At 55.9% G+C, this 25,419-nt stretch overlaps 1 protein-coding gene across 5 annotated transcripts in view; it reads left to right on the forward strand.

Annotated features, from left to right (window-relative positions):
* Positions 1 to 1,675: 1,675 nt before the first annotated feature.
* TEX264 (testis expressed 264, ER-phagy receptor) overlaps positions 1,676 to 25,419 on the forward strand; it is a 29,744-nt gene continuing 6,000 nt past the window's right edge. The window contains exons 1-4 of one of the 5 annotated variants that reach the window (XM_036869283.1): positions 1,676 to 1,770; positions 2,767 to 2,842; positions 5,172 to 5,463; positions 13,854 to 14,075. In XM_036869283.1, coding sequence (XP_036725178.1) covers positions 5,206 to 5,463; positions 13,854 to 14,075 — 480 coding nt within the window. In that variant the 5' untranslated portion in view covers positions 1,676 to 1,770; positions 2,767 to 2,842; positions 5,172 to 5,205. The other 4 variants (XM_036869284.1, XM_036869286.1, XM_036869285.1 and 1 more) reach the window with 4 other exon arrangements.

The following is a 25,419-nucleotide window of genomic DNA, read 5'->3' on the forward strand; positions in this document are numbered from 1 at the left end:
CTGCAAGGGGTAGTGGAAAGTGCCTGGGCTACTGCCTCCTGGTGGCTAGTGGAGGCCTTGCAGGGATCCGGGGGAGGACAGGGCTTGCTTTGTTGGGAGCAGCCTGCAATGAAGCCTGGGAAGCTGATGGCCTGCAGCCCCAGTCACAGGCCAACTCTACTTTCACCACAGAGGTGCTGAAGCTCCTAAGGCACATCTTGAACTCTGACATGGGGCTCTGGAGTTCCCCAACCAAGCTAAAGGAAGTGAGCAGACAGGACAAGTTATGAAAGGGCAGCTCCAGACAAGTTTCGTGGGAGAAGCTCATAGCTTCTGAGAAGCAGAACTGACCATACAGAGGCTGTCTGTCTCTTGAGGGTACTGGTCCTTCCTCGTCTCACAGGAAATGCTTCCAAGTGTATAGTCCTCTTGCCTGGGGCACCCAAAGGGTTTGATCTTGTGCCGGATGTTCATCAGCAAAACAACTGCCACGACCCTGCCAGCCCAGCCCTGAGTGCCTCTGAGGAGTCAGCTACCCATTCCGCTAGTTGGCTCAGAGCCCTGTGGGTGAGGTTCAGTCTTCCCTGCCTGTGGGCAGAACAAATGTGAAGCAGAAGGAAAGGAAACCGGCTACAAGTGCCTCTGTGTGTCCAGTCTGCCCTTTGCTAGTACAGTAATGGGATCCACAAAAAGATGATTTACCTCCCAAACATCAATCCTCTATGTGAAGGGCACCAAAGTAGCTCTTGGCCCCGCCTGTCTTGTAGCCAATCTTACGAGCATAGTTGTCATCTCCCCCATCCCCTCCACTGCAAGACTGGGCCTCTCAAGAGGGCGAGGTTTTATCTTTGGAGCCCGAGAAGAGTGCTTTGCTGTTTCTAGATCCTCAGAAATACGAGCTGAAGATTGAACCTGTCTTCAACGAACTTACAGTTGACTTGGAGGGTTATTTAGAATACTTAAGCTAGAAGGGCAGACCTGCCTCCCACAGCCGCGTCTAGGGTACTGAGGGAGGAGCCTGGAAGGGGGGCGTTTCCCCGGTGAGCTCCAGGAGGGCGGGGCCTTGGTTTTGTTCATTTGGTATCCGCAGCCCCTAGAACTGTACTAGCAGGGAGCGGTACTCAATAAATGTTGGATGGATGAATGATCACCCCTGTGCTCCGTTTGAGGGGGGGGGGGAAGGGGGAGGTAAGGGTGGAGTGTTGGAGGTAGGAAGCTGATATTTGCGCTGTCCGGAGATTGGATCCTGCTTCTTCCCTGAGCCTCAGCTGTAAAACGGGAGCAAGTGGCCCTGCCTTGCCCGGTTCCCAGGTCTGTCGCGAAGCCTCAGTGAGAGAAAGTAGCAGTAACTAGGGTGGTACAAATGCCAGACTTTTACTGCCGTGCTGCACTTCCCAAGCCTCTTCAAACGATCCTTTCCGGTGCCGCCTTCCGGGACCCCACACTGACTCTCTACTTCCCCTCATGTCTGGGGTGCTCTCGACAACCCAGAAGTTAAGAGGTTGTTCCTAAATCACCGTCTGCAACCCAGTAGTTCGTGGGAGGCACGAAGGTACGGGACGGGCTCGGCCCCTGACAGGCTCGGCCCCTGACAGGCTCACGTTTGTTGCCCTGGATACGGGGCGGGGCAGGCTTCTGCCCATCGGGTCCCGCGCGCACGCGCCCACGGCCACGGCCACGTCCTGCCGCGAGAGGGGGCGGAGCGAGCGTGCGCGGCGGGCGCGCGCAGGCTCCGCGGCTCAGCCCTTAACCGCGTGCGCTGATCGGCGTCCGCGGCGGGCGGCAGCTGAGGTGAGGGCCGGGGCGGGGAGGTGATCACGCCGGGGCGGCTCCACGCGCGCCGAGGGCCTGGGACCTCAGTCCGCCCGGGCGCAACCTCAGGGCCCCCCGCGTCCCCACCGTGACCCCCCGCGGCCCAGCCGCTCTTTGCATCTCGTCTCGCCCACAGCTCGCCCCGGCCGGTCCAAGGGCCCGAACGCGACCTTGGACCAGCCTACCATCCCGGATCACCCTCTGCCTCGGCCACGAGTGCAGGGCACGCCCGGAGGCAAGGGAGCCGGGGCGGGCGAGGGGGTGGGGAGCACGAAGACTGAGGCCAGAACCGTACTTTAACTCCGCCCCCGTCTCCTGAGGCCGCGCCTCGAAGCGTTGGCTGCAAACTTTTAACTTCCTTTAAGTTGCAGAGGTGCCTGGGACCCCGTGAGGTCGTGGCTGAAAAGAAAAGGGCTGGGTAAATAAGCGAGGCGAGGGTGAGCAGGGGCTGGAAGCCCAGAGTGGAGGTAGCGTCCCGTCCTTCCCGCGCAGGCCCCTCAGACTCCACGTCTTCCCGCGTCCCCCGAGTGCCAAAGTTTTGCCTGCAGCGGGCACTTTAAGGGCGAGGCCGGCCGCCGCGGCGCACGTGAGCAGCCTTGGGAAGCCAGCGCGGGGCAGCCCGCCCAGACGCTCCGCCTGGGCCTCTAACCTGAGGAGAAACCGAGGCCCGAGAGGGGTCACAACCTGCCCAGGGTCAGCGGCAGGGGCTGTGTCAGGGCCAGGTGCGGTGGCTGGAGCTCTCCAGGAAGAGGGCTCTCCAAGAACAGGGATATATGAGCAGGGGTCTAGTGAAGAGATGACATTTTTGAGGCGGAATTTGGCTTCTGATTTCCTTAAGGGATCTGAGGACATGGTGGAGAGTGTAACCTTGGGGCGGGGAGAGAGTTCTTGTAGAGGCTCCTGTGGGCTTTCCCTGAAAAGAGATCAGTCAGGGCAGGGTGCCCGGCTCAGTGGTTATTTTCTTTCTGCCCCCAGCCCTGGAGCACTTGGAGCATTTGGTCCCTGCCGTGCTGGATGCCATGAGTTGCTAAAATTGAGACTGGCTTTAGAGGTGAGCTTCCCCAGTCCTTCTCCTTCCCTTTCTCTTGAGTAAAGGGGAAATTTCCATTGCCCTGCCTCCTTCCTGGGCTGACCAAAGCTCTGCGGCCCCCAGGTACCTTTCACCCCTCTTCTGAGCAGTTTAGGAGGCGAGAGGAAGAGAAAGGTGGGAACTAAGCTCCTTTCAGGAGACAGGGAGTGTGCAGCTGAGAGGATGGGGGTAGGTCATAGTGAGGGCTGGTCACTCCCAGGATGAGTGGGAGACTTAGATGCTGAGAGCTTCCAGCTGAGAGCCTTGGGTTCAGAGATGTCCAACATGGATTAAATGCTTGGGCTTTTCTGGAAGTCCTGTTCCCAGGGAGGAGAGAGAAAGTGGAAGTGGGGGCCTGCAATCAGACTACTTGGATTCCTTGCCTGCATTTTGTCCAGGTGGCTCTATTTAGTTCTTTTGTGACCTTGGGCAAGCCTCTTAATCTCTAACCACTTGTTTTCTGATCCATACCCACCTGGTTTTGAGGATTAATGAAGTAGCTGTGTTTCAACATTTAGACAGTGCCTAACATATAGTAAGTACTCAGTGAAAGATTTATCATCATTATCATCGAAGAAAACAGGAGTGAAACTAACTGGAGGTAAGTTGAGTAGGACAGGGAATGCGTCCAAAACAAGCGCAGCTGGGGGGGCAGGAACAGGGGTCGGTGAGAAGACCAGTGTGAGACACCTCAAGGTCATGATGCCAAAGGTTTAGAAGTTTACTTTGCGTTTTTTGTGAGACAAACACTGTGTGCACATTGACTCCAAAGACAGTTTTTCAGCAAAAAATTTTGATACCCAGAACCCACAGGGAACAAACTATTCCATACAGCTGTTTTCCATAGGGCCGACATGTTGATTTTCAGCTCCTAAAGCTTTTAAAATTTTAAGTACTTGGGGTGAGAATGTTCCTCCAATGGGTCAGATGCTTCCATTCCTCTTTAAATAGTCTTCTCTGTGGTGTGATTTTTTTTTTTTCCTGGGTGACGCAGGTCAAGCCCTCTGTGTAAGAGGGTTAGTCTTCTGGCCCCAAGTTTCATGGAGTTCCAGGCAGTCTGTCTTGAATGGCTCATACACCAACCTATGTGTTGTGTCCCTAGGCCTGCTCTTTGATAGCTTCTCTGCTTTTTATTTTTTTCTCCCCTGAAACAAGTATCTTTATTGCTTGTACCATGCAAATAGCAAATAGGGGAAACAGGGAAAGGCCATTGAGGAAGAGGGAGAATTGTCAGATAAATGACATACACAAAAAGGAAAAAAGACACCGCCGCCCTGCCCCAGCATACCTACCCCAGGATGGCTTCCTGTAAACTACCTAGTACAGGAGGCCAGGTGGGGAGATCAGAACCACAAAAACTGAATTCCAAACATCTGGAGATGTTGGGGAGAAGGGAAGGAAGGGGGAGGGACAGGGCAGCAAGTGGACCCCAGGTGTGGCTCCCTGCCAGGCTAGCACCCCTCCACCATGGGATGAAATGGTCCAGCTGTGGTTAACTCTCACCGCTACCTGTTGTGTCTCCAACTTCTAGCAGTCTTTTCCTCCTCCTCTTCCTTGCTGATTCTAATCTATGGACTGGAAAAGTGAGATGAAGCTTGTTAGCACCGGTAGCTCCGCTCAAGTCTGGGAAGCATAGTGCTGGACTTTGTTCTGCCTGCTCAGGCTATTTTAACCTCGTCTCTCCTTTGGTTCTGGATGGGTGAGCTTGTTGGAAAGCAGTATTTCGCGGGCCAGATGTGCTTAGCAAAGGAGAGCTTCCTACAAGAGTCCCTTGCTGTGGCACATTTTTCCCCTTGACGTTTTGTTCCTCATGGTTTCCCTGTTTTTAAATAAGTGTTTGGGCCCTGTGCTTGCCCGTCCTCCCTCTGGCAGTGGCCCATGAGGCTTGGGGAGACTGGGCAGGTAGTGTGGCTCAGTTGTGGTAAGGAAGAGGCAATGTGGGGAAAAGGCAGGCTGGCTGACGTCTGGCCCAGCAGGGGCGGCTGGTCAGGGCCAGGAGTATGTCCCTGGCTGACTCACTCCTGTGCCCCTCTATGACTCAGCTACCCCAGGTGTGACCAAGGCTGCCAGCTGACAGAGCTGCTCTGAGAGCCTCAACAGTTGTGATTAAGAAATAAAGAGGCTTGTAGCTTCAGTCATCCTTTGTAACTCCCTTCTAGGTCACTCTGTGTGTAGACACCTCTGGCTCCTGCCTCTCCTGCATCAGAGCACCCAAGGCAGGGCTGAGGTTGGGCCAGAACTGGCTGGCGGGAAGGTGGGCACATTGGTCAGACAGGCTACCAGCCACCTTTTCCTTCTGTCTCCTTTGCAGCTGCCTTGGGGTGCGGCGTGGGGGGCACAGAGCCATGTCGGACCTGCTACTCCTGGGCCTGATTGGGGGCCTGACTCTGCTGCTGCTGCTGACGCTGCTGGCCTTTGCTGGGTACTCAGGGCTGCTGGCTGGAGTGGCAGTGAGTGCTGGCTCACCCCCCGTCCGCAACGTCACCATGGCCTACAAGTTCCACGTGGGGCCCTATGGTGAAACTGGGCGGCTTTTCACAGAGAGCTGCAGTGTCTCCCCCAAGCTCCGCTCCGTTGCCGTCTACTATGACAACCCCCGCACGGTAAGGAGCCTCCTGGGCGCTGGCTGGGGTTCTACCCCATGGACAGACATGGGGCAGGGCTTGTTGGGCAAGGGGTGTTTTGGTTTCTGAGGAAGGGGTGGGGAAATCGTTGAGCTGGCTGTGCACACCACCTCCTCTCTGAGCTTGAAGCTCCTTCCAGATTTAATCTGGACTTCTGCTCCAGACATCCATATGCTGGCTTTCTACTTGTCCCGATCTAATTTTCCTGGCTTGTCTCTGCCCATGGACTTCTGAGTGCAGGGGGCCACACCACTGTGAGTCCCTAGCCTCTGAGGGGGCCTTGGTCTGTTGCCTCCTCTTCTGTCCCTCCCTCAGCCCCATTTGAAGCCAGCACTCTAAGACCAGGCCATTTCAGATGCTGCCCTCTCTTTGGGGTCATATCTTGTTTCTTTGCCTTCCCTCTTTCAGCTCTCATGCTGAAAGAAGGTGGAATCTTCCAGCCATTATGGTGTCCCCTGGCCCAAGGATAAGGCATTTCTTTGGACATCAAGCTGCCTGGTTGGGAGAGTGCTTTGGGGGCAGGTGGAGCCAGGTGAGCTGTCCAGAATGTCCAGTATGCTGGGGTCAGAGACTAACCTGACATCAGTGGCACCCTGTGGGCATATGGCTGTATTTACAGCCTGTGGTGAATCAGGACTCACCAATGTGGCCTCCTGCCATGCCATGAGGTGGTGCTGCCCACAGCTGCATGGGCTGGCAGCTCTGCCAAGGGCTCTCCAGCCTCCAGCTGGAGCCTCCAGCTCTGAGCCTTGGCACACCAGGCATTGAGAATCCCCAGCTCTGGTTTTCTTGCCTGGAGAGCTCAAGTGGGCAAGGCCTATAGCCTCCATACCATGTGCTGAACAGGCCTCAATGGGGTACTCAGTCGAAACAAGGCTGTGCTGACTCCCTCTCTGTGCCAGGTTCTGCTTGACACCTGCACTCTGGAGATGAACAGACATGGCCCTGCCCTCAGGAAGCTTTGTGTGGTTGGCAAGTCAGCCCTATACAGATGCATCTCCAGCAAGACACTGTGTTCGATGCTCACAGAACTTTGAGCGAGCTGTGGGTTTGCCTCAAGTCTGCCAGGGAGGCTCAGAGAGGAGGTCTTCTGTCATAAGTAGAATTTTGCTCTACTGGGAAGGCCTCCTGGCTAAGGGGAACTGCAAAGTGCAGGCCTGCAGATGTCGGATGACAGAGGAAGTGTGGCAAGTGAACACGTGGTGGGCAGAGAAAGATGTAGAAGGGTTTGCTGGGCCAGGTGGTGGGAGGTACAGTAGGTTGGGAGGAAAGGTACAGCACAATTTGCCACCTTTGATTTAGGGAACTAAGCGGATGGCAGGTGGAGGAGAGAAGGAGACGAGGCAGGGGGCCATCGAGGAGATTGGGCTGGGTCTGGGTGAGAGGTGATATGGCCTGGTTGAGGGGTGAGTAGACATTGAGGTTTTGAGGTCACATGGCTCGGAGGTGGCACTAAGTGACAGTCAAGAACACTGGGACCCAAGTGGGATGGAGCAGGCACAGGGCTGTGGGAAGCTCCTAGACCAGATGCCGGGCCCCCACCCTTGCAGGGGTCTCTTGTGTAAGTCCCTGTCCCTCCTCTACCCTCCCCTGGTCCCTGCCCCTCCTTCCACATCTGACCCAGTTGGAACCCTCTGCAAGACCTCAGTGGGAGGGATGAGGGTCCTTGCAGCTGCCTCTTTCCTCACCGGCATGTCCTGTTCCAGAAGCAGTACATCGCCTCTTGAGTTGGAGGTGCTAATTCCAGAATGGGAAAGGGCCAAGGCAGCACCGTACCTTTGGGTCATTGCTGGAGGCTGGCTCAGGGAAGAGTGAGATAGAAGAATCCTGGCATGGGACACTCTCCCTATGGCCTCCTGACCCAGCCACCTCCAAGCAGCCCACCGTACAGCTCTCCTGGAGGTGTGGTGGACTGTCTGAGATGGTGGGACTTGGGTTTCCGGGGTTGGCTGGGCACAGCCCGACTTGGATACCAGTCTGGGGGCCCATGGCCTGAGAGGACAGACTCAAGGTTAGTAGTCCTGGGTTTTGATTCTGTCTCACCACTGTCCTGCTGTGTGATATTGGGCATACCACATACCCTCTCTGAGCCTCCATTTCCTCATCTGCAGAGTAATGTTAAAAATACCTGCTTATAGGTAGGCTGGCAAGGGTTAAATTAAGTGACATAGGTGAGGCATTCACCCCAGTACCTTGCCCTCAAGAAGTTGTTGTAACAACAACAAAAAATGGGTGGAAAAAACACTCATGCTAATTAGGTGTGATGAGGAGTTGTTAGGTTGGGCACTCATAACCCAGGCTTAGACCCTAGGCCTGGCTGTGACCGTCTGGTTGGCACAGAGAATGAATATATATGTTAAAGTGGCCCCTCTGATCCTGTCCATCCCAGTCCTGGGTCACTCTGTAAGAAACTTGTGTCCCTATTCAGAGCTGGGTCACACCCTGACACCTGCGATGGCTCACCTGCCTGGCAGAGATCCTAAAAGGTTCAGGAAACCCTGGACCCCCAGGCTTCAGGTGCTCATGGCTATCACAGACTATCTGGTCCATAAGGACCTGAAGCCTCTGGGTCCACACTGCTGATATTATAGAGGAGGAGACTAAGGAGCAGTTAGCAGGAGGTGCGGTACTATCTGAGTTTACTCATGCTTTTTTATTTTCATTTAGCAAATATTTGAGCACCCTGTCTGTGCCACTCTGTCCTGGGCACTGCTGCACAGTGGGGACCAAGGGGCCCAGCCCTCAGGCCGTCTCAGTCGGGGTGGGGGGTGTCAGGGAAGCCTGAAGGACAGGCCTCATCCAGTCCTGGGGAAGGCCAAGAAGCCAAGCTTTCTGCTCCCTAGCTGCCTCCTACAGCGGTGTCCAGCATGGGGCCCTGCGTATTATGGTTCACAGAAGGAAGGGACAGGATATAGGCTGAGCTGTGGAGTGTCCCATCCCCATTCCACCCTCCCCAGCACAGCACAACACAACAGGAGCCAGAACCTGCTTCTCTGAGTGTGGGAGGAAGTGAGGCTATTTCAGGTTCTGTGAGTGGGGCAGTGAGTGACCAGGTGAGAGGTGGCCATGTGCTGTGGGTGCCGCCCACCCCCGTGAGATATAAGACTGACAGCTCCCCAGCCACACCCCTTCCAGGCCTCAGCTGGACAGAAGGAGGCTGGTTCCTGAGAAAGGCCTGGTGAGGCTCCCCTGGTCTGGCTCTGGGCTCAGGAAGTGACACAGAAAAGGGTACCAACAAGGCAAGATTGTGGCGATTACAGTGGACCATTTCATATGAGATGCTGCTTGAGCATATATATCCTGGAGATGCATATGTATGTCTGTATGTCAGCCAGCCAGCCCTATATTTTGGAGTTCTCATGGGATAAGCCTGTAAGATCTGGGCGAGTGGTTCTTGTGGTGCAGGAGGAAGGATTCCGTTCTTCATCCCTGAGGACCTTGGTGGAGGTGGGGGGAAGGAAGGAAGGAGCATGTGGCAAGAAGTTGACAGACCCTGGCAGTGGCTCATAGGTGTCCCTCTCCTCTCCAGGACACCGCCTTCATGGAGTGTGGCCATTTCCTCTTTTTTTTTTTAAGTCAATGATTTTTTAAAAAATATTTATTTGTTTGTTTGTTTGGCTGCACCAGGTCTTAGCTGCGGCACACAGGCTCCCAGTCTCAGTATTCAGGATCTAGTTCCCTGACCAGGGATTGAACCCGGGCCCCCTGCATTGGGAGTGCTGGGTCTTAACCACTGGACCACCAGGGAAGTCTCGTCATTTCCTCTTCTAAGTGCCAAGGGAAGGGGGTGATTCCAGAGTCAGTCAAGGATCTGTCCCCACCTCTCCACCCCCCTTCCCTCAGCACACGCACACGCACACACACACACACAGAGACCCAGTTCTGTCCTGCCCTTGTATAGTTCTGCCCTCTCTCTCCTGCTTGGACAGTGACTTTTGCCTCCCCTCCTGGGCCTAGTTCCTCTGGGAGCCTTGGGTGTTGGGAAGGAGGTGGAGAGGACCCTGAGCACCTTATTTGATCCTAACCAGTTCTGACCTGTGAACAGGCCCTCGTGGCTGGGCTGCTGTTGCCGTGCCCATGGGCGTGTCCTGTCTGCCAGCCTGGCCCTCCTCCTTCTGCCCCACCCTCTGCTGCCACCGCCTCCACTGCTGTGTTTGGGGCTTAAGTAACCTGCCTGCTTGCCTGCCCTTGTGGGGAGCTTGGCTGAGGCCGGTGGAGCATGGCAGCCTGTTCAGCTCACCTGGGCAAGGCCTAGGAGAGGGTGCTGCCTCCAGGCATGGAAGGGTTTGGGGAGGGGACTGGTGGCGGTTGGGTACTGCCTTTAGTGAACTAGACCACACTGAAGTTTCTTTTTCCCCCTAGTCCACTGAGAATTGGTTTACGGTCACCACGTCTGCAGGGGCTGAGACCAGTAAGAGTTTTCTGACATAGGCCTGTGCCGTACTTCCCCTTCAGTATATGTGGGGATGGTGCCCCCTCCTCTCCCTGGAGGCACTGAGGTCACATGGAGCCTGGGAAGGGGTGGGGTGAGGGAGTAAGATTTCCCAGGATTGAGCCCTCAACAAGGGCAATGGGAATGTGAGCTGAGCTGATGCTTCCTGGAGGCCCAGGCCATCGCCTACCCCAGGTACCCCATGATGATTTTCTGCTAGATGGAGTCTAGGTTTCTGCTCACAGCAGGTTAACTGCAGGCCCCTGTGGAAAGGTGGGCTGGGTAGTCTGGCCAGGGAGGAGTCAAGGTATCCCTCTGGGTCTGGGATTGGCAGACAGTGCAGCTGTCCCAGTCACATTATGCAGGTTATGGACCTGGGGTGGCCCATTTCTAGTGAACCCAAAGGCTGGGTTTGGTCTGGGCTAGCTGACACCATTTTTTTCTTCCTGGACCCTGGAATTTATTGATCTTGTCCAGTTTCCAGATTCAGTGAGGTCTTGGCCAGGCAGAGACCCTCTCTTCGCTATGACCTCACACAGCAGGGTCAGCAAGGTACTGCAAGGCCTCTCCGGAAGGGGCAGTAGGGCCAGCTTGTACCCGGAAGCTGTAGGTTCCAAGTAGATTGTCCTCTTCTTAGAATGCTAGGGCTCAAGAGGCCTCACAGCCTGAAGGAGATAACTCTGGTATCTCTTTCCTAGCACTTTTGCTCTGAGGGCAGATTCTGGATGGGCCTACCTTACTGAAATTGGTGGTGGGTCTGGCCACTGCCCTGTCTCCCTGGTATGGTTCCTTGCTGGTGCTAGTTCTGGTCCAGCTCTTGTTCTGGTCATAGGTACCCAGAGAAATGACTGATACAGGGAAGAAAGGGAGAAGGCAGCTAGAACTAGAAGGCCCAGCCTGCCCTTCGAAGGTCAGGCCCAAATAAAGACATTGTATTGAACCAAGGTGGGTGGGGTTTCTAGCCATCAAGACGCTCCTCCTTTCTGGGCCCTTGACCATCTCAGTGGGCCATTCCCCTGGAGGTAGGCCTGGGCTCTCCTGGGAGCCCAGGAAAGCCTTCCCCTGCTCTGAGACCAGCCTTGCCACTCCCCAGCCTGTCTTAGGCCCTGTCCCATCTCTTCCTTGCTGGTGCCTGGTTCAGCTGTCTCCCAGCTCCCGCTTGGTATGGGGCTGCTTAGCAGGTGGTGGGCTTGCTGGGTAACCTCCGAGTCTGCCCCTTAGCCACTTGGACAAGGGAAGGGGCAGGAAGTGTTCTCACTTCTGGAATTGAAAAGTTGCTCAGGCAGGAAGGGAGTCCCCGTGCCCAAGATCTCAGGAGCCCTGTCTCCTTATTAGCTGCTTCCCTCCCCCATGACAAGAGTTCCTCCTTTTTCAAGGTAGAGGGAGAGGAGGTTTGCTCATGATGCAGAGCCTGTGCGAGCAGGTTTATGCATGCATGCCTGTACTATCGCTGAAGAACTTATGTGCACAGGATCCTGGACCTTTCCCCCTAGAGGCCTGGAGTGGTGGGGAGGAGGAGAGGCCACCTCCTTACAGTGCAGCACAAGACTGCTCCCTCTGGTGGGCATTTTGGGATCAGAGGGGAGGGGCTGCTTAGTGAGGAGCAACAGAGGCTTTCAGGAGGAGGGTTGAGCTGAGTCTTGAAGGATGGTTGAGTTTCCCAGGCAGAAAGGACTCTGCGGTAGGGTTACGAGGACATTCCAGGCAGAGGAAGTAGCCTACGCAAAGGGAGGAAGCATGGGAGGATGTGGCATGTTTGGGGAGCTGCAAATAGTTCTGTGTGGGGGTGTGGTAGGAGAGGAGGCTGGTAAGGCTGGCTTGCCAGAGCCCGGATTTGTCTCTCCCTCTGCCACTCACATGATTAGTGGGTGCCTGCCCACCTGGGTCTTGGCCCCTACTCAGGCCTAGGGATGCAGAAAAGGAGTGCTAGGTGAGTGTGTGGACAAATCCAGGCAGTGTGTTGTGTGGGCCACCCTGAGACAGCCTTGCATGCTGGCCTCGGGAGTTTCGTCATAGAGGTGAATTGGGATCCATTGAAAGGTTCTAAGCAGGATGATCACAGGTGTTCTGGTGCCTTTGGGGGACTGAGAAGGATGTGGAGCTGGAAGGTCTGTGAGGGCTGCTGAGGTGATCAAGACCCTGGGACCCAAACCCGGGCAGGCCAGGTGTTGGAGAGGAGATTATCAATTGACCTTCCATCCATTTCTCTGTTTAACCTGTATTGGATGTTTTGTATAGCATAGGTCGCTAGGGTTAGTTAGGAACATGAAGATGGGCTTTGCCGCAGACACTGTCCCTTGGTCTGTCAGCAGGAGGCCTGCCAGAACCACCTGCCTCTCTGGCCATCCTCAAGTCTTGGGTGTGAATGAGGCAGTTGCACCATCTAGAGACAAGAGGTGGTACTGCAGTGCTCTCCAGCCCCTCTGGGTAGGGTGGGAGGAGCGTGAGGTTGAGAGAAGTGACTGAGCTGCAAGGTTGACTTGATGTGGGTAAGAGTTTACAGCACAGTATTGGAGTCTGTGGGGGTTGCCATTGAGCCACCCTGAGAGGCTCTCCAAGAGGGTGTTTGGACCTGAAGGATGGGCAGGGAGGAGCTACATGTTCAGAGGTTTGGGTAGATGGGCATCCTGGGCCAGTGGTTACTTGTTTGACCGGTGTCATAGCTACTAATAACTGACAACAAATATGGAGCACTTGCTGAACCATGCTCAGTCCTCATGTGAAGCATCTTACAATTCTGTAAGTTGATATCAAGGAACTGGGGCTTCAGGAAACCAAGGGACTCATCCAAAGCACAGGACTCAAGATTCACACCCAGGCCTGCCTCTCCCAGAGTTGTGGTCCTGACCACTGCACCATATTGCCTGCCACGAAAGCCCTGAGTTATGCTTAATGACATAGGATTCAAGGGGATCAGGGCTGCAGAGAGTGGGAGGTGACCCCCAGGGACTACGCAGAGGTGGGAGTCAGTTCCCAAGTTTCAGGCAAAGTGAGACTCCAAGGACAGGGCTGAATTGGCCAGAGTAGAAAGGCAGAGCAGGGCTGAGACACCCCTGGGGGATTGTTGACAGGACTTGGAAAAGGCCAATGGGAGGGCAGAGACAGGTAAAAATGACTTCACGGTACTGGGAAAGTAGGCTGAGGAGAAGAGCAAGTGGAGGTAGAAGGAGTTTAAATTTAGGGGTCAGTGGCCCCTGAGTAGGGCCTTCAGATTGAGGAAAACCCAGGATGGAGAGCAAAAGGTCTGTGGTAAGTCTCTTGGATTTAGGAAGAGATACCCCTGGGGGCTGGTACAGATTCAGGTGGCAGGAGGTGAGACAAACTGGGACCCCTTGATACCAGAAGGAAAAGCAAGTGCTGGCCCTTTCAGGCCTGGAGTCAGGCCTAGGAAGTGTTGGAGACTCACGTAGGAGCCCTTACCTGGCTGGGGTTTGTGGGAGCCAGGGGAGGGAGGGGAGCAGAGTGAAGTGAAGTGTAGGTACTAGGGGTCCAGGGAGACTTAGGGGGAACCAGCAGTCTCAGCCAAGAAGGGGCTTGGGAAGTGGGGCAGGGTTTAGGATAGGGTGTGGGTTGGAGAGGAGGTATTGAGGCCCTGTTGATGATGGCTGGCCCTGCCTAAGAGCCTGGGGAAGAGGATCTCACACAGTTTGATCAGCAACCCAGAGTTCAGTTCTGCTTCCTGACCAGCCCTTCTGTGGCCCCTCCACAGCCGGCAGGGGCCTGCCCTGTGCAATGGAGGGATGGATGAGTCCTGCAGCGGGATGCCACAGGCCGGGTTTCAGCAGGAAATTGTCATCTCCATTATGGTGTCTGGGGCTGCGTGGCTTGTTGGAGCTAGTGGTTCTGCCAGGCCCACACTGGCAAGAAGCCAGGAAGCAGGAGGTCTGTGGGCCTCCTTCCTTTGCCCAACCCTGACACCCCTGCTCTGCTTCCCCAGGTGCCCCCTGCGAAGTGCCGCTGTGCGGTGGGCAGCATTCTGAGTGAAGGTGAGAAGTCACCCTCCCCTGAGCTCATCCGACTCTACCAGAAATTTGGCTTCAAGGTGTTCTCTTTCCCGGCACCCAGCCATGTGGTGATGGCCACCTTCCCCTACACCACACCCCTGTCCATCTGGCTGGCTACCCGCCGTGTCCATCCTGCCCTGGACACCTACATCAAGGTGAGACACAAGTCTGGTGTGTGTGTCAGGGGGCAGCCAGTCCTTTGAGTGGGTTCTGGGGAGGCCTGCCTAGCCTGGGAGGAAAAGGCCATTTTGGGAGGGCAGCACGTCGTGGAGCAGGTGCCTGTGGAGCTAGGAAGATGGGCAGAGGCTGCTGGCATTTCTTCCATACACCCGAGACCTCCTGGGCCCCAAGCATCTCCCAGGAGTACGGGTAGTTTGTTCAGAAACCCAGTCCTGTCATTTAAGCTCTGACTTGGAACTAAGACATCCTTAGTGCTCAGCCCCCACTCCAGACCCACCCTGTCCCTATCCTGCTGGGCCCTGCAGAGCAAGGGCCCTGAGAAAAACTTTCCCTGTTGTAAATTACTCCTCCTCTAAAACATTTTGTAAACTTGGGTGCTAGGGAAATGACCCCAATTTGGGCTTGGAAGTGATTGTTTATTCATCTGTTCAACTTGTATTTATTGAGTGTCTGTGCTAGGTGCTATGCTGGATGTGGTGTGAGATATTGGTGCATGAAATAGGCATTTACAGTGAGGTGTGGAGATAGGTAATAACGTCAAACAAAAACGGGACACATGCTAGGAAAGTACTGGGTGAGAAAAGGCGGGGAACCAAGTGCACAGAGTGGTCAGGGACAGCCTCTCGGAGGAGGTAACCTCTCAGGCAAAATCCTAGAAGAGCCCTTGGAGGGGCGGTAAGAATGTTCTAGGCAGAGCTAGGGTGAGGAGCGTGGGTTTGATCTAAAGGCAGTGGGAAGTCACTGCAGAGTTCCAGCCAGGATCCGAGCTGTGCCTGTGCAAGATGGGCTCTGCTGTCATTGGGTAGGGTAAGGCTGGACCGTGGCTCATGGGGGCCGGGTGGAGGTGCTTTGAAGCTGTTATGAATCCTGCTGTGCATGGCGGCAGCTTGGGCTGGGGCAGTAGCTGTAGAGATGCAGACAAGGGTGGAGACTGACAATTTGTTTTGGAGGTAGAACTGATGGATTTATGGATGGGTTGGATGATGGGAAGGGGAAGGAGTGGGAGGAGTCACAGGTTGCAGTCCCCTCTGGGCAGGGCAGGTGGGTGAGCATGTAGTGGTGCTTTCTACTGAGGTATGGAGGGCGGAGGGAGGAACTGGTTTGGGGGGCCAGCTCTGTGGGCTGTGTCGGGGGATCTGCCTGAGGGACATCTTAGTTGGGGTGTGGAGTCCACAGTGATGTGTGTAGTCTGGAGCTCAGAGAGGATTGGGCTGGTGAATATGTTTGGTGACATGAGCCTATTGACAGTATTTGCCCTGGAGGATGGCTGAGGCAGCAGAGTGTACAGAGGGCATGGCCAGTGTGGCTGGGATCAGGGAACAGGAGAAAAAAGTTAGCAAGAATGTGAACTTGGCGGTTTTGGAAGAACCTGGTGGCTTGTTCTCCAGAGCAGCTTGGGAAAAGGGACAGGGCCTTGGTGATGGAAATGGGAGCTCAGACATGTCCTGGTTAAGTGTCTGGTATCAGGGCTTGGGAATGAATAAATGGGGCCCTGGGTCACCATCTGTGGCCTTTGTGGGCAGAGACAGGAAAAAGAAACAGGAGGGCTGCTGTGGTAGGGAAGGGGCATGGGGAGGATGGAGGAGGATTTCCTTTGTGAGCTGGAGGTTGGCAGCCAGAAGGGTGCTGGGTGTGGGGTCGGGCCGGAGGCTAAGGGGCAGGGTGAGGCAGGAGGTGGGGGAGCTGGCTGGTGTTGAGGGCAGGAAGAGAGACATCAGTGCCTAAGGCCTGCTCATCATTTCACCCAAGGAAGGGCTGGTGTGTGGTGTCTCTGGTCCTGTCTGTGTCATCCTCAGCTTCAAGGGCCAGTCTGGAGGAGCAGCCCTGGGAAGAGACTTTCTGGGTTCCAGACCTCAGAACAGGACATGTGGTGTGGTGGCGAGCAACTCAGCCACCACAGCCTTTTCTTGGCTTCAGGGGTTTATTTTTAGACACCTTTGTCCAAATTTCCTGGCCCCTGACAGCTTCACAAGTTGCCTGGTTTTGACGTCACCTCTTTGATGAAAGCCCTTCCTCCTACCTCCTCCTCCCGTGGGAGCCTGTCAGCTGTGCTCTGGGCTTGATTTTCTTGGAGTTGGGGCTGCAGCAGGGGGCGTACCATCCTCTCTCTTGCCTGTGATGAGGAAGCCACAGGTGCGGGGCAATGCAAGGGGCTTCTCAGGGATGTCTGCGAGGCGTGCTGTGTGGGCTTGACCACCAGCTGGGAGAGTGAGACAGATGCCGGGCTGCCCTCAGTGGAGGCATGGCCCAGGTGCTCTGCTGGTTTTGGGGGTGGGGAACAAACCCAGGTGAAAGACGAGGAAGGGGCCGGTTCTCTTTGTTGGTCTCAGCCTGCAGTGGACAGGGGGTGGCCCTGTGCCTCTCTTGGCCTAGGTGACAGAGAGAAGAGAATGTAAGGCTCGCTCTCACACCTGCCCTCTTCCTCACTGCCCTGAGACCAGAGAAAAGAGGCTGCTAATGAGACTCTGGGTGCTCCTGACTCTCCCAACCCTGACAGCTGGCTGCCTTTAACCGTGCGTGCGTGCGTGTATGTACATGTTACGTACATGTGCGCGTGTCTTTTTTCTCCACCCCACTGGCTTCTCTCTGGATCTGAGGCTGGGTCTGCTGTGGAGTTGCTTCAAACGCAGTGACAGCAGCCCGTCGGCTTTCTATTTCAGGAGGGGTGAGGGAGGCAGTAGCCAAGAGGAGGGGAGGGAGGACTTGGCAGGCTCACCTGCTTCCCCAGAGGCTGGGGCGAGGGGTGGAGGTGAATGATCTCAGAGCTTTGGATGAGGGAGATGGAGAGCAGCTGCTGTTCCGGCAGTGGCAGATGTCTGAGACTGGGACAGGATTGGTCTCACGGGACAGCAAGGTCCTGGGGGCTCTCTGTGAGGAACCAAAGACAAGCATTTGTCAGGGCTCTTGTGGGGATTCTGGAAGGATGGCTGGATCCCAGCTTTGTGGTCTGTGTGGCAGCCCCTGGCTCTCTGGCCAGGCTTCTCCAGCTTGGCAGCCTGGCAAGCTATAGGGGCTGGAACTCTGCCTTTCTCCACGTAAACCACTGGGGGCCCCAGGCCAAGCACTCTGGGACAGCAGGTGTGTGAGGGGTCCCTGCGTTCTGTGTGACTGTTCGTCTATGTGGAAGATGCCCCAGCTTTGTCAGGCCGCTCCACCAGGGTCCAAGGAGTTAGCCTCCAGGGCAAGAGGAGACCACTCCTTGAGCCCCAGGAAGGGGGTTCTTCTGGCAGCTGAAGGAGGGAACTGAGCTTCCTTGAAATTGGAAGGCCACAGAGGAGGTGGGACCCAGATGTCAGCCCAGAACAATAGGCAAAGGCCTCAAAATTCACCACAAGGTGAGACCAGTCTTAATGAGCAGCCAGGGAAGTCTTGGGGCACATGGAGCAGACCAGAGCTGAGTGCGAGGCCTGGGGTCCCACATGTGAGATTGTGTGTGAGGTCCCTGAGCTCGGTACTTGGCTCATATCTGTCTGCAGTTGGCGAGGAGATCACTGAGAGTGTTAGACTGGCCAGCCAAGACCCCCGTGCCTGACTTCCTTCCAACAGGATCTATGATCTTTTCCATAAACACCCTTCCCCAGGGTCTCTGCTTTCCCCAAGTTTTCAACGGAGGTCTCCTTGTGATGTTTGGGCATCTCCTGAGTTTAGGGAGACACAGGGCATTGTCTGTGTGGAGGCTGGTTGGCTGGGTAAATGCAGGCAGGCCCTGGAGGTCAGATAGTGGCTCTTTCTCCATAGAATTGGAGAGGTGTGGTAGGCAGAGCAGGTACAGTGAGCCAGTGGGGGAACCTTGGTGGTAGAGTTCAGGGATAGCTGGGTTGATAGGGCTGTTCTACTAGGGACAGCTGTGAGCAGGGACCCCAGACCTTAGTTCTCAGACTGCTCTGGGGGCCGGAGCCTAGGGGCTGTGCTAAGGTGCCCCCGTGGCTGGCAGCCAGGGATAGGGGGCTGCACTCAGACCTTTACCTGCCTCAGCTGGAGTAGCTCTGCCTCTGGGTTTTACACATCAGATGACCTCCTGAGCTTTTGTTTGGAGGAGGATGTTTGAGACTTAACTGGTTTGAAAACCTCTGTCCTAAGAGGGGTACACCATTGGGCAGATGCCTCCTCCACCCCTGGCCAACTGTATGTCTGTTCTAGATGCTGAGGACGCCGTGGCAGTTGCAGTGTGAGTGGAGCTGGGAGGTGCCAGGGCTCATCCCTTGTGTAGGCAGGGGCAGGAGGGGTTCCCAGAAGAGGCACTTTCTGGGGGAGCTGCAAGCTGGACCTGGAGGAAGCCCTGGGGAGTGTCACGGTGGAGATTTCCCTGGAGTGGATGTGACTGAATTCCCGAGTGGTGGGTGATAGGCTGGCAGTGTCAAGGGACAGCCAGCTGGAAACTAAGGAGCGGGGGCCTCAGCTGCCTCAGCAGGGTGCCTGCAGAAGTGGGTCATCCTGTTGAGCGTGAGCGGGGAGGAAGCTCCCAGTAGCATGGTCAGAGTCTGGGTCCTGCCCAGTGCCTCACAATCTCCTGTGTTTGTTTTCCCTCAACCTGTCTGGGTGACTTTGAGGGAGTCAGTGATGGGGGTGGTTTGAGTCCACACTGAGGCCAAAACACCAGTAGGGAGCAGGATGGTCCTGGCAGTGGGAATCCAGGTAAGGAAGCCCCCATGGGATATGAAATGTGGGGTCATCTCTTTCCCTGCCCATCACCTTTGCTGAGCTAATGTGGGAGAGTTCCCGAGCTTTATTTTTTATTTTTTTAAATTTATTTATTTTATTTATTTTTGGCTGCGTTGGGTCTTCATTGCTGCGCGGGCTTTCTCTAGTTGCGGCGAGCGGGGGCTACTCTTTGTTGCGGTGCGTGGGCTACTCATCGCTGTGGCTTCTGTTGTTGCAGAGCACGGGCTCTAGGGCGCACGGGCTTCAATAGTTGTGGCACGCAGGCTCAGCAGTTGTGGCTCGTGGACTCTAGAGCGCAGGCTCAGTAGTTGCGGCGCACGGGCTTAGTTGCTCCGCGGCATGTGGGATCTTCCCGGACCAGGGCTCGAACCCATGTCCCCTGCATTGGCAGGCGGATTCTTAACCACTGCGCTACCAGGGAAGCCCCCCGAGCTTTATTTTTAATAAGGAAGGCTTTCCTGGTATCTCAGCTCAATCACTTACTCTGCAGTTATTTACTGGGCCCTCTTTTGTGTGGCATTGTTTGGGGCATGGAGGAACCAGCTAGGAGGCAGGCATAGGGTCCTAATCAAAGCCAGCATCCCCATTGTTTTACCAGTAAGGACAGTGAGACCTAGGGAGGGGAGGTTACCCAAGGTCAAGGGTTGAAGCAGTGGCCAAGTCCAGACTGGATCCCCTGGGCAGAGAATCACTGATGGCTACATGCCTTTTGCCACTCTGCCCTGTCCATGATTGGGGCTGGGCCCAAGAAGCTGAGGACTGTCATGAACTTGGGATGCACTGGGAGTGGTACCCAGAGTGGGCCTGGGATAGCAGCACTGTGTCCTAACACCCACTTGACCCTCCAGCCCTGCTGGGCAGAGTCAGGGGCTGAGGCTGTCGATTTGGGAGCCTGCTGGGGGAGCCAGAAGCAAAGGGCAGGAAGAGCCTGGCTGCCCATTTTCCCAGCAGGGACTCATTAAGGTTTACCTTGGCAGCTGTTCTGGGCACAGGAAACAGCTGCTGCAGGTGCCTTATTGGTCCTCATGTCCTTACCCTCAGTGAGGTAGAGACGGCTCCAGGGCCAGCTTACCTGCCAGGGCTGCGACCTGCTAATTGGCCTGCCCCAGTTCAGGGAGGAGGGTGTGCTCAGTAGCACCAGGACCTAGGGCTGAATGATAAGCCCCCAGAACTCTTTCCTCCCACCATCTCTCCCAGCCACAGGGCTTAGCCTAGGGAGAGTGGGGTGGGGAGGGGAGAGATGGATTCACTGGGAAAGGCAAAGCAACCTTTGGGGGTGGGGAAATTTGGGCTGAGCCTTGAAGGATGGATAGTGTTCTCCAAGTAGGAAGGCAGGTCAGGCAGAGGCACTGACGTGGGCATGGCTTTGTGTATCCATTGTGGCTGGAGTGCAGGGGAGGAGCAAGAATTTGGGCCCAAGAGATGAGGCTGGGTCCTGCAGGTTTTAGGGAGCCACTAATGGTATGTGATCAGATGAGTGACAGCATCCAGGCTGGCTTTGGAACAGGACTTGAGCACTGGGGGATGGAGAGGAAGAGCCAGAGGCCACAGTCAAACTCTGAACGAGAGTAACAGAAGTTAGCAGAGAGTAGCAGTGACTCTCCATTCCCAGATTTCCCTGGGCCAGGAGGAGACCCCCCCACCCCAACTCCACAAACACACACCAAGGCTTGGCTTCCCTGACTCCCCTTAGGAAGTTGCCCCTGGATGTTGAGGTGTGGGGACCCACACAGGAGGCTAAGGCTCTCCCCTCTGCTGGCCTGGGGCCCTGGATCTTGTTCCTCAGCCTCTCAGGCTTCACCCCTCCCCACTCCCCTATCCCAGTAATGAAAGCACAAAGCCAGCCTTTGCTGGGGCGGGCGTGGGAGCCACCACTCTCGAAATACCAGCTCAGATATGGTAGCTTGGCAGCCCTGCAGGACCCTGGGGGCTGAGGCTTGTCTGGATGGTGCTGTGGGCTTGGGCCATCACCAATCCAGAGAGAGCCTTTTTCCCCAGGCAGATGGGCCTTACCAAGGAAGGATTCTTTTGCTCTTTTCCAGAGAGCTTGGGATTTCAGGAACAAGGAAGGAGGAGAGATTCTGAGGAGGGAGATCCCTCCAGAGCAGAACAACTCTGCCTTTTAGTGGAGCCCTCAGATCGGGAGAGGCTGTCTGTCTGGTTATGCAGACAGGAAACCTAAGGCTCCAGAGGGAAGGTCTTTCCTGAGCAGCAAGTGGAGGTACCAGTCAGAGATGAGAAGTTCAGGGCCTTCTCCTCCTCCCCTACCTTCTGTCTTTCTCCCCACCTCTCCGTCCCCACTTGCCCAGCTGTCCTTCCCTCTGGCACTTCCTGATTCCTCTGGCTCCCAGGTGCTTGACTTCATGGCTCCATCTGCACCAAGCAGCCTTCCTGCTGCTGGATAATCAATCAGCAACATTTTCGTTGGCTTATAAGCCGGACTGGGCTCAAGGTCCTTGACTGCACAGATGCTGCAGACAGCAGCAGGATCTCAGAGAGGGATGGGCTGTGGAGCCTGCCATGGCAGCAGTGTCGTCTGGGAGGCTGTGGCTCCCCTTCCAGATTTGGAAGGGAGAGTGTTAGGATCCCAGGTCTGAGCCCCCGAGCTCCCCGTGTGGGTACTCACCCCCACACTCCCCAGCCCTCTGCTCTTGCTCCACAAGGGCTCAGAAGGCCAGAGCAGGGCTGAGCTGGGGTTGAGTATTGGCCTTCTGGACGCTGGGGAAAGGCTGGGCATGGCTGCAGATCAGGACCTGCCTGGCCCACCCAGGTATTAGGATGCTTAAGGGCCTGTGCCCCCTGTGCCTGCTTAGAGGGAACTACTCTCCCCCCTTCTCAGTGCCCCAGCCCACCCTGGTCTCCACTGCTGCTGAGGCCCCCCTCTTGGGCTGCCCAGGAAGCCAGGGCCTGGGTGAGCAGGAATATGAGCAGAGGTGTAAATTGCATGGCAAGCTGCCGGCTCTGAGGTGAAAATGAAAAGTCTTCAGGCAGCGGCGGCAGCAGGCACAGCAGCTGGGGTGCCAGGCACAGCGCCCTGCTCTCCCTCACACCTTCCCCCTTCTGCAGTCTTCCCCAGACTCCCACCCAAGCCTTGCTTCTCTGCCATCCCCTCCGCTGCCATTTGGGGTTGGGGTGGGCTCCCAGTTCGGCCCTGGGCTAGGCCTGACCCCAAGAGGGCCTTCATCTCTTTCTTCCATTATATCTTCTAACTGGCTGATCAGTGCACAGAAAAATGGGCTGTGCTTTTGTTAATTTTGTGAGCTTAATATTTTTGGTAGTTTCTCCGTTGATTCTGTTTGGGTTTTTCAAGTGTACAATTGTTTTATCTTTAAGTAATGGGGGTTTTATTCGTCTTTTCCAATTCCTCACTTATTTTAAGATCATCTATTCCAATCTCTTTATTTTACAGTTGGGGACATTGAGACCCAGGGAGAAGCCACCCATTTGTCAATAGCTAGGCCAAGGCTCTGGGCTCCTGCCTGGAGCTCTTTCTGCCACTTCCTTCCCCCTCTGTCCTGTCCCTGGCAGCCCCATCTCATTCCTTTTCTCCTTTGCTTCTCATTTGCAGAGCTTTGGGCCGTCCTGCTCCAAGGGGGAAGGATACTCACCATCCCTTCTGCAGGCTCTCCCTTGCTAGCACTGCAGCATCCCCAGAGCTGTCTCCTGCTGTCACTTCCTGCCCCACAGACAGGCTTAGGTTTTGGTCCAGAGGCTGTTGAAAGGCCCATTGGGTATGAGAGGGAGTCTGGGAGAGGGAAGTTGACGGAAGTTCCTGGGCAGAATAATAACAATGTGCCACATTCCAGCAGCAGCCCCCGCTGCGCCTCCCCCATCACTTTGCACATTCGATGCAGACCAGCTGCCTAAGGGGCCTCCAGGGTCTGAGCCCCCACTTGCAGGGACTGCTATGTGCAGGCGGGTGCACGTCAGTGTCTGTGTAATTAAAAATGAGCATGCCTCACTTCACCCAGTGAAGAGATGCCATCACCTCGGGTGGGATGCAACAGCTGTTTGCTGGCTGTGTGGCTGCCCAGCTCTCCAGCCTGGCGTGGAGGGACAGGTAGGACTGGGCCACTCAGAGTGAACAGGAAGACCCAGGGCCCCTCACTTCAGTGAGACAGGAAGTAGAGGGCTGTGATGGGGTGGAGATTGATAGAGCAGACCTCATCCCTTTCTGGGCCTAGAGCTCATCTAGGAGATGCATGACCCAGACCTTGGCCTGCACCCATTGCCTTGTCCTTTTGGGGATTTGAGGCCACATAGCTCTGAGCAAACCCAGGATCTGGGCAGCCTGGGAATGGGATCCACCCTGTCTCCCGCCCTGGGCCTGACCTCTTCTGCACGTCGCACTCTCCCCACCCCTAGTCCAGGCCAGGGCACAGGTTGATGGTTTGAGAGCAGAATACCAAATGAGAGTAGTTCAAGTCCTCTCTCTTTCTTCCCTCCTCCCCTCTCCTAATTCAGTAAGAACTACCAGGGGAGGCACTGTGGGTCCTGTGGGGAAACCTTGGCTCGGCATATGCTAATCTGGTGCCTTTGCAGGAGCCCTGAGCTGCACCCCACCCAGGACATGAGCTCAGCCTGAGGTGAGGAGGGAGTGTGTGGTGTGTTCCCAAGGTAGCCAGGGCAGTGACACCATGGCAGCCTTTTGTGTGCTGCTCCTTCCCTTGTCTGCCAGCACCCCTGTGGGGGGTGTGAGCTGGTGTTGGTGCAGGAGTGGTAGGGGGAGTGCTGGTGACTGAGGTCTCCTGGAAATCCCTGCGTTATGGGTGGGTCCCAAGTCCAACTGTTGTTTCTGTTTGTGGAAGCCCCGGGGGGAGGGAGGCTTTGGAGCTGTGTCTGAGGGATTGGAACTCTGGAATCCAGTTTCTAGCAGTTCCTAGTGGCACCTTGGCATGATTAGCTAACTTCTTCCTGTTAGGCGGGGAGGATTATAGACATCTGCATCTCTCCCACCTTGGAGCAGGGCTTTGTGAGCCCCTTGAGTCTGCGTGTGGGAATGAGTTGCCCTGGCTTGTGGCCTCATCAGATAGCCCATGGCTTCAGTGGCCAGAGCAGGTTCCCCTGTCCTGGTGATGCTTCCTCAAGCCTCTGGCTGTCTGGTCTGTGGGAGGGGTTGTGCCCAGGGCTGGGAAGACTCCAGGCCCATCCAGTCCCCTTTCCCCAGCAGTACCAGCCCAGTGTGGCATTGGCCTGGTGTCCTTGGCAGTCAGTTCTCCAAGGGCTCCCTGAGGCTAGCTGAGGGAGAGGCAGCTGGCCTTGCCTTACTTCGATGATTTTCCAATATTTACCAGGTCATCAACACGCTGCCCGGGCCACAGCTCCTGCTGTGCAGAGAGGACCTGAGAGCTGGCCCATGGCTATCCTCTCTTCCCTCAGAGACTGCACCTGGCTGGGAGGGAAAGGGCTTGTTCTCTCTGCCTGATCACTTAGGGACAGGGCATATGGCTAGTCCTGCCCCCACGCTCCATCCCCAGCCCCGCACTGAACTCATTCTTGGTCAGTAAACAGAGCGTGGAGAGGGATCTCAAGGAGAGGCTACAGGGACAGTTATAAGCCCCTCCCCCTGTCTATGGGCCTGGGTTGGAAGTTTCTGCCTTTGCCTTCTTCCTGCCCCTTCTCTGCCCCTGAGTCTGAATTTTGACAGGATCCGGCATGTGTTAAAATGATTTGGGCTGAGCCGTCAATGAGATTTTAATTAGCTCCATGCCTCTCTCCAGTAGGGAGGGCCAGGGTCCCCCAGGTGGCTTGGGTAGGACTGGGCTGGGCTCAGATATTAGGCTGCCCCTCCAGGGGCCTGGGGACAGGCTTGGGCAGCTGGCATTCTCTGTGTGGGATGCTGTGAGGAGGAAGGGCTGGGCAGGGAAGGAAGGGCTGGGTAGCCCCAGGCCACAGTTTTCTCTCCCTCCTCTGTCTCCCCTGTTCCTCTGTTCTCCCGGATGGCTTTGAGATGAAGGCGACGGCAAGGATGGAGGATGCAGTTTCCATGGCAACGGGGCTGTCCACAGCCAGGCAACTTCAGAACCGGGCTCTCCGGAGGAGGCAGATGCACAGAGCAGCCACAGAGAGCTGCCTCCCGCCTGCCAATGAGGGGGCTGGCAGAGCAGTTGGCAAGGGTGGCTGCTTGGTGCTACCCACCCTGATGCCTGGCCTCCAGGAGAGGGTGGAAAGGGCACTGCTCCCTCTTATCATCCCTGTTACTTCCAAAAGGAAAGCTAGGCAGGTGGCTTGAGTGTTGGCGAGGGTTGTCCCTGGAATTTCTGGGTGGGCACAGGCTCTGATTCCTGGAAGCATCCCCAAAAGCCAACTGTCTTCAGCCCTTGAGAGATGGGCCTCCGGGTAGCTGATCGCCTCTCAGCAGCTTTCTTTTGGACCCTTTGAATGCCCAGAACATGGAATGCTGGTGAAGGCCATGCCCTGATTGGGTTCGGGGGCCCTTTCCCTCTAGCTATCAGGGAATGACCTGGACCTTCTTCAGGGAGCCTCCCTGACCCTGGCCTCGTGACCCAGTTCACTGAGTGGGGTTCAGGTTTGGCAGATGCTCGCCCCCAGGTGCTGGCATTAGAGGGGCCCCAGAGCCTGGTAGCTACTCATTCCTGACGTCGTGTTCTTGTTCACCCTCCTCCTGAAGACCAGGGCTGGGGTGGGTGTGTGGGC

This window comes from Balaenoptera musculus, chromosome 11, assembly GCF_009873245.2.
Source record: "Balaenoptera musculus isolate JJ_BM4_2016_0621 chromosome 11, mBalMus1.pri.v3, whole genome shotgun sequence".
NCBI lineage: Eukaryota > Metazoa > Chordata > Mammalia > Artiodactyla > Balaenopteridae > Balaenoptera > Balaenoptera musculus.